Genomic DNA, 8,717 nt, shown 5'->3' with positions numbered 1-8,717 from the left:
GTAATAATAGTACTGTATTAATATTGCACAAAATTAATACATCACGGTATGTTAATATGATGAGTAGTCAGAAGGGGAGCAGCCTGCACCTTTGTCTTTGGACGGGTCTCCTGGCCACGTCCTGGGCTCGCCTGCTCCAGGCAGCGTGCGCTGCATCCGGGAGCCGGCGCAAGGCTGCGCCCTGGTGTCCTCCTCAGGTGGCCGCTGTAGGAGGCCGCTTTCGTAGTGTTAGCATAGGTGTTTTCTAAATTGTACATTTATCTTCAGTGTATAGCTTGTTCTTTTTTTAAAAGAAATGTATTGAGTGAATAATTGCTCACTTTGCTTATTTATTCTTCCTTACTTTTCCCCCATTCCTTTTTAGGCTCCTCTATAGTTTAGCCTTCAATGCCAGGTTTCTGAGACACCTGTGGTTTCTGATATCTTCCATGACAACGCGCATGATCACCGGGTATGTAACACGATCACAGAGTGAGCTCCAGGGCACAGGCAGTGGCTGCCCAATCAAAGATGCTACATGCAGGTGTTCTTAAGTCCTTCTACTAAACTCATTTTGTATTGGAAGACAAATTCTGGATGCTCTTGATTTTACAAAAAGAAAGCTTAATGCCTAATTATATAGCTATTTGTCCGTATGTTATTAAGAGTATGACTTTATCTCAGGGTAAATTTGTTTTGAAAATCCCAGTCTTTTTTTTTTTTTTTTTACAAGGGACATGGAAATTTCTTTGCTCCGTGTGACTTTAATCCCCCCCTCCCCCGCCGGCACCCATCAGAAGAGATTTAATATTCTTTCGACAGTGAAAATATAAATTTGAAGCAAATTTGACATCATTACAAACATTAATACAATGTAGAAGTTGGTTTTTAAAACTTTTTGTTGAAATAATGTAATTTTTCATATATAAATGTGTAATTTGAAAGCATCTTTAATATATGTATTTAATAGAATGCATAAGAAGAAATAATCATATTTAAAATTCTTCATGGCAAACTGACTTAGCCCTTTACCACGTTGTTGGATTTTTTCCTCCATCAGAAGTCTAAGCCAGTTTCTCTGTACTGTGATACAAAAAGATGAAGTGTGTAACTCAGTTAATTCGAGATTAGACTTAGCGCAGTGGTCCCTAAGCTTTTTGACACCAGGGACCAGTTTCACGGAAGACAATTTTTCCATGGACATGGGTGGGGGGCGTGGTTTCAGGATGACACAAGCACAGTGCATTTCTTTTGCAGTCAGACCTCTCTGCTAATGATAATCTGTATTTGCAGCCGCTCCCCAGCACTAGCATCACCACCTCAGCCCCACCCCAGACCATCAAGCATTATATTTTTTAAGGGGCTGCAACCCAGATCCCTCGTATGCACAGTAGGGTTCTCGCTCCTATGAGAATCTGACGCCACTGCTGATCTGACAGGAGGCGGGGCTCAGGTGGTGATGCCAGCAATGGGGAGTGGCTGTAAATACAGACGAAGCTTCCGTGGCTGGCCCACCACTCACGTCCTGCGGTGTAGCCTGGTTCCTAACAGACCTAGAGAATGCAAACGTTGTGTTAACTATGCTAATAATAAAGCAGTCAGCATATCGACTGCGCACTGTGAGCCAGCTTATCCTGTAAAGGAAAGGCAAGTCTCAGTTGTAGGGCGAGAGTGTGGAAGGAAAAGGTGGGTTTTTTTCTTTTTAGGAACAAGAAGTAGAAGTTGGAAGAAAGAATTTTTGGCAGGTGGAGGGTAGATGTCCAGAATTTAAATATGCATTCACCTGCAATGTAATCTGCTCTGTACCATGTAAGATAAGATGGTGCTGAAAAATCTTGTGTTGAGATTTCTGGATTCGAGGCTTTTTAATGCAATATATAGAGCAAAAGATACATTTTAGGATCTTTTAATCGGCCACAGTTGGCCTCTTTATGAATGGAACTGCTGTTCGAACCATCTGTACAAAACGTCAGTTTATGAACAGCATTACTTTGAATTACTTTCCTGTGTTTTAATCTTAATGAATCTTAAGTGAGTAAAGGGGGTTTTTAGCGATGCCACCGTACCTGGTGAAACATCTAAACATTAAGTGATTGTCTTGTGTCAGCAGTGGCACAAGCAGAGAGAGAGACCCCTGGAATAACGTAATGCCTGGAAAAATTCCTTTCTGGACTTTCATTTCCAAACTAAAATATAAGATTTTAGGTGTGTTTTGTTTTGCAGTGTGTTTTGGTGCACATCAGTCACGTCTCAGTGCCAACCTTATCCTTCATGAGTGACAGGTCTTCTTAGGGAGATGGGGAGCATTGGGACAGGAGGTTGCCATTTGCCCTCAGTGTCCCAGCCTGGCAGTAGCAGTAGTACTGCTGATAATGGCTTGTTCGTTTCTGATATTTACCTTTGGTGAGGAAATGGAATCATGGTGTGTGAAAGAAGAAATGAGATATTGTTAATTATTATTTTATAAGTTGATAGAATTATACAAGTTTTTAGATAGTTTCTTTTTTCTTTTCTTTTCTTTTTTTTTTTTTGAGACGGAGTCTTGCTCTGTTGCCCGGGTTAGAGTGCCGTGGGATCATCACAGCTCACAGCAACCTCAAACTCCTGGGCTCAAGCAATCCTTCTGCCTCAGCCTCCCGAGTAGCTGGGACTACAGGCATGTGCCACCATGCCTGGCTAATTTTTTCTATATATTTTTTTAGTTGTCCAATTAATTTCTTTCTATTTTTAGTAGAGACGGAGTCTCGCTCTTACTCAGCCTGGTTTCGGACTCCTGAGCTCAGAGTCTCCGCCCGCCTCCGCCTCCCAGAGTGCTAGGATTACAGGCTTGAGCCACCACGCCCAGCCTAGTTTTGCCATCTTAACGGTAGCTTGTTTATGCCAGCAGCGAAGAAGCCTGGAGAGGGAGTGGCTGTGAAATCACAAAAGATGTTTTCCACAGCTTTTTGAGAATTGCATATTGTTCCTTGCAAGAAGCTGTCCAAAGCCTGGAAGAAGTGATGTCAGTTGGTGCAAGGTCTGGTGAATACAGCGGGTGACAGAGAGTTTCCCAGTCCAGCCTCTGTAGTTTGAGCAGTGTTGCTTTTTCTGTGACATGTGGTCTTGCAAGAGGATTGGCCTGTCTGTATTGACCATCTCGGCTGCATAATCACAAGTATCCTCATCATTTTGTCCAATTGGTTGCAGTAGACATCCGCTATAATCGACTAACCAGGTTTCATGAAGCCATAGTGGATTTTAGCTTTTTGGGATGAATATTTGGTTTTGGACTGTGTTTTGGCACTTCACCTTTATCCATCTGTTGTGCTGAACACTTGCGATTGTCAAAAAGAATCCCATCTTTCGTCACAGGTAACAATACTGTATAGAAATGGTTTGCCTTTATGTTGTAACAGCAAAGAAAGGCAAGCTTCCAGACAGTTCTCTTCTGATGCTGATTTAATTCATGTGTTACCCATGTATCTGGCTTCTTTACCTTGCCCATTTGTTTCAGATGGTCCAATGTTGTTGGAATAGTCATGTCAAACCTTGCTGGTAATTCACACATAGGTTGAGATGGATTTGCTTCCACTAGAGCTTTTGGCTCATCATCATCCACCTTGGTCTCAGGTCACCCACGTGGCTCATTTTCAAGATTAAAATCACCAGAATGGAACTTGTCAAACCATCAATATACTACGCGTTCATTAACCACATCCTTCCCAAACACTGCGTTGATATTTCGAGCTGTCTGCGCTGCATTGGTTCTATAACAGAACTAATGTTAAAAAAAAAAAACGTGGATTTTTGACTTATCCATGGTTTCACAAAATTTGCTCTAAAAGATACAATTGAAAGATAATCACAAGCGAAACCGTGCGCTTGAAAGACTGAGGATGCACCTTCACAATAAAAATAAAGCGAGAAGTGTCAAAGTGACATGTCAGAGACGTCGACTGTCGAGCTTAGTACTTAAGGAAATCGGACATTCCATACTTAAAAACCTAGTACATTTAGAGTGTCTCTAGATGGATAGGGAACAACTATTTTGGAATACCAGACATTTTGCAAATAGCGTTTTTATTTATTTGCCTCATTTTCAGTATTTGCTATTGAAATCAGCCAGTGTAGTTTCCCTTCTTGCTGACGATGAACGAACATACAGCCAGCCGGTTACTATTTTCCATCAGGCATCCCTGTACCAGGACATAACGCAAAGGTGCTTTGCCCACATGTCCACAGTTGATGCTGTTAATTATTTGATCAAATAATTCCAAAATAGTCTATAGTAGTACTCTGCAAACTTTTTGAGGCAAAAATCCATTCTTATATAGAAGACAAGAGCTCTTTAAGTTGGGGCAGGGAGGAGGAAGGACTCCCACAGACACAGAACGTGAAAACCCTTGTTCTGCGGGTAGAGGCAGGGGTTAGGGACGTGCCTCAGGTTTCACTGATGGTCGGTAATTCAACCAGTTCCCCTGAGTTATGAATCAACGTCTTTGCCATTGCAGTAAATTATGGACTTTTTATCTGCACATAAGTCTTTGGAACTGACCTCTTTTTAGAGGAATATTTGAGTCAGTGTTCATAGCAGAAAGAGTGGTCATCAGAGAACCAAGACATCTGTTTCTCACTCGTGCCAGGGACCCGCGGCACATCACTACCCTTCTTGCCAGTCCCAGTTCCTGACATTAAAGTAAATGTGACTAATTCCTTTTGCTTATTTCACAGGATTTTAAACAGAACAGTAAGTTACTGTTGGTTAATTACCCTATTCTTTTTTTAGGGAAGCTGTGTAAGGATTTTATGCTTCCTGGCATTAATGTGTATAATTGATGATATGAGGATGATTTTCAGTACAAGGATTCTTGACAGGGATGACAGCTGAAGCTGATTCATCACTTTTTTAGAGTTGGAAAATACTTGGTCCACATTGCAACTGGTTAACACTACCTATACCATATTCTCCTAAACAGAATGTGTTCTTCAATATTATCTATTATTTTTGTAGTTCTGCATTTAGTAGCAAGGGAACTAAAAAGTACCAATCATTTATTTTTACTAATGTCAACAAAATATATGACATTAGATTTTTTCTCTGTGTCAGTAAAATTTTTACTGAACACCACTGTGTGTGGATAGCCTGGTACTAAGCATGGTGGGGAGTAACTCAGGAAATAGGAGAGGGGCCAGGCGTGGTGGCTCACACCTGTATTTCTAGCATTTTGGGAGGCCAAGGCAAGAGGATCACTTAAGGCCAGGAGTTTGAGACCAGCCTGAGCAACATGGCAAGAGCCCATCTCTACAAAAAATAGAAAAATTAGCTGGATATGGTGGTGTGCGGCTGTAGTCCCAGCTACTCAAGAGGCTGAGGCAGGAGGATCCCTTCAGCCCTGGAGTTCGAGGTTGCACTGAGCTGTGATGACACCACTGCACTGTAGCCCTGGTGACAAAGCGGTACCCTCTGTCAAATAAATAAATAAGGGAAGTAGGAGAGGGCTCCTGTTCTCACGGGATGGGCAATTAGAAGCAGCCACTGCTGTGCAGTTAGGACAGCCCTGTACCGCTTTTATCCTCCACATCAACAGCCTTTTTCCGTCATCCAGGCTTTGGCAGTGAGGAAGGACAATTGTACTTTGTTCTTTTTTGTGTGTCCCTGCTATGTTTTTATTTTGGATGAACGGCTTTCATTCGTTAATTCGTGAGTCCATTCAACATAGTGCTAGACACAAAGTGTTAGAATTGCAAGTATGATCCAGGTGTGTGCAGCTGTGTAGGATGGTGCCCTTGGGAGTGGAGCTGAGGCTGCACTGTTGGTGGCAGTGCCTTCCCTGAGCTGCGCCCTCTGTGAACCGTGCCCCACAGGGACTGGGAAACCCCAGGCAGTTCAGCCCAGCCCAGCCCACCAGTGCCCGACTGCTGATAACTGGTGACCTTCTTTATGCTTTGCTCTCCTGTAGAATTTGTGCATTCTGACTGCCGGTCAAATCTCATCTATTAACAATATATACCTATAGTTTTATGGAAATAGATATTCAGGGAGGTAAGCCCTGAATACCCACAGCGTCTAGTAACCCATGATTGGTTTGACATGCTAGAGGGCACTGTGGGCTTTCTACTTTGGAAAGAGCTTACAGGAGAACCTCTGTTACCTAAACGTTCCATAAGACAAGGAAGCAGACTTAGATGAGAGAGAAACGGAACCCGTTCTAGGTAACGAGGAAATTTAAGAGGTCATGCTCTTGATGGGTGAAGGAGACCACAGAGTTCTCTGAGGACCCCCCACTGTGGTTGGACAGCAGCAGCAGTGGCAGGGGCTGGCGAAGGCTCCTGACACGGTGGACACGGCCAGTGCAGAAAGGGGAAGCATCGTTGAGGAAGGTCCTCGTTTTGCTTCAGGATTGAACTGTTTTTAATATTCCTTAAACTGTGTTGGATGTTCCTAAAAGTACGTGACTGGATGGATTGTTCCTGAGACCAGAATGATTTGTCTTTTTATGATACGTTGAGTTGAGGGAAAGGGGGACGGTTTTCCTTATAAAAGCCTGGTACAGTGTGTGCCTGCAGTCGTGGCCTCAGCCTTGGGACCACTGGCTCATTCTCAGTAACTTGATTTATCCGGGTGATACAGTAGCAGGCACATTCGTGAAGAGTGATGGGTTGATGTACTGTTTTTAAATTAATATATGCTGTTTATTAACCTATGTTGTCACGGTTACAGTGACTTTCCCTTTAAGTATTGTAAGTGTTAATGTGATTGTTATGTTCCCGGATTACATTTGCCTTAATCTGTTCCCGAACTAAAACTGACCTTAAAATAACTGTTTTTCCTCCCTTTCCCCACCCCAAGGTCCATGGTCCCACTGCTCCAGGTGATATCAAGGGGCTCGCCTATGTCTTTTGAGGATTCAAGTCGAATCATCCCACTCTTTTACCTTTTTAGCTCCTTGTTTAGTCATTCGCTAATTTCCATACATGATAATGAGTTCTTCGGTGATCCCATAGAAGGTGAGAATTTTGAGAAATCCGTTCGTCGCTGTCCACGTGGCCTGTCAGTTTTCATAGACAGTAGAAAGATTTTAAGCCTTTTAAGTCTTTCAGTGTATGTTAAGAACTGAAAAAAGAAATGTATGACAGAAAACTGGGCTGTGTTTCTCAGTCGCAGGTCAAAGACAGTCGTCGATGATGCCTTTCACTTTAGAGGAGCTGGTGATGCTGTCTCGGTGCCTCCGGGACGCCTGCCTGGGGATCATCAAGCTGGCCCACCCGGAGACGAAGCCAGAGGTGCGGGAGGAGTACGTCACAGCGTTCCAGAGTGTCGGAGTCACCACCAGCTCCGAAATGCAGCAGTGTATCCAGATGGAGCAGAAACGGTGGATTCAGCTATTTAAGGTGTGGAGTATGTGTGTTTTCTTGCTCAATGTGGTCGAATAGTACACACATTTGTTTTCTCTTGACTTGTTTCAGAAGAATAGGTTTGTTCCAGGCATACTTTTTTTTTTTTTTTTGAGACAGAGTCTCACTCTCTTGCCTGGGGCGAGTGCCGTGGCCTCAGCCTAGCTCACAGTAACCTCAAACTCCTGGGCTCAAGCATTCCTACTGTCTCAGCCTCCCGAGTAGCTGGGACTACAGGCATGCGCCACCATGCCCGGCTAATTTTTTTCTGTATATATTTTAGCTGTCCAATTAATTTCTTTCTATTTTTAGTAGAGACGGGGTCTCGCTCTTGCTCAGGCTGGTCTCGAACTCCTGAGCTCAAACAATCCACCCGCCTCGGCCTCCCAGAGTGCTGGGATTACAGGTATGAGCCACCGTGCCTGGCCAGTATCACCTATTTTTAATTCAAATGGTACATAATAGAGCGTGTATAATAATTTGTATGTGTTTCTAGGTATTCAGTTTATTAGTTTCTGAGGCATTTATTTATTTAATCTAAGGTTTTGATCTAGTGTGGAAGAACATGATATGTGGGGCAAGAGTTAACGCATCAAATGAATATAATCCTGTGTATTTATGATTTGCAATCTACTTATATATTGAGCTAGATAGAGCCAGTTTTTCTGATGTTTGTTTGCTATTTTATTTTACTTTCTGTTGGTCACCACCCTGGTTCTCAAGTCTCGGCATATCAGAACCACTGGGAGCAGTTGGGACAGCTGCCGACTGACTCTGCCTGGGAGGAGTTGACTCGAACTGTCCTCTGGTGGCACTGTGGGCATTTGCCAAAGCTCCAGGTGTTCTAACGCGCAGCCAGAGTTAGGAGCCACGGGCCTAACTCTACCTGTTAGAATTCACTTTGGGCAGGTTTTTGTAACAGTGGATCTCAGTTTGCAAAGTCGGATTCACCTGTGACTTAGGTGCTATTTAAAACTCTAGAAGTCTTTCAGTTTTGGTAAAGTCTCCCAGAAACCTTGATAAAATTTTAATTGAAACAAAAACTCCCTAATGAATTCAACAGTGGCTATCTGTTGATCAGTTTAAAATTGTTACTCCAGTTTTTCTTACCTTTCATAATCTTTAGTCAATTTATGTAATTTTTTACTGGTTACCTCCACAAGCTTTCCTTTTTTGGTACTAAATATTTGTGGAGTGGTTGAGTTTGTGGCACTGAAAGTGAATGTGGAGAAGAGGAATGTGTTTAAAGGTGTTTTGACATCACAAAATGGATCCAGTCAAATTTTCGTGGTTTCTTAGTATTTATGTTTTTCTGTTTTTTCTTTTTTTTGAGACAGAGTCTCTGTTGCCTGGGCTAGAGTGTC

At 42.8% G+C, this 8,717-nt stretch overlaps 1 protein-coding gene across 2 annotated transcripts in view; it reads left to right on the top strand.

Moving 5' to 3' along the window:
• The first annotated feature begins 368 nt into the window (after nt 1-368).
• LOC105826204 (ubiquitin-protein ligase E3C) overlaps nt 369-8,717 on the top strand; it is an 86,238-nt gene continuing 77,889 nt past the window's right edge. For both annotated transcript variants that reach the window (XM_012664138.1, XM_012664139.1), the window contains exons 1-3: nt 369-451; nt 6,809-6,966; nt 7,118-7,350. In XM_012664138.1, coding sequence (XP_012519592.1) covers nt 429-451; nt 6,809-6,966; nt 7,118-7,350 — 414 coding nt within the window. In that variant the 5' untranslated portion in view covers nt 369-428. The remainder of the gene's footprint in view (nt 452-6,808; nt 6,967-7,117; nt 7,351-8,717) is intronic.

The sequence above is a fragment of the Propithecus coquereli genome, unplaced genomic scaffold (assembly GCF_000956105.1).
Source record: "Propithecus coquereli isolate 6110/MARCELLA unplaced genomic scaffold, Pcoq_1.0 Scaffold861, whole genome shotgun sequence".
In the NCBI taxonomy this organism is placed as follows: domain Eukaryota; kingdom Metazoa; phylum Chordata; class Mammalia; order Primates; family Indriidae; genus Propithecus; species Propithecus coquereli.
The sequence above is the reverse complement of the archived record's forward strand: the minus strand, read 5'-3'. Positions and strand labels throughout refer to the sequence as shown.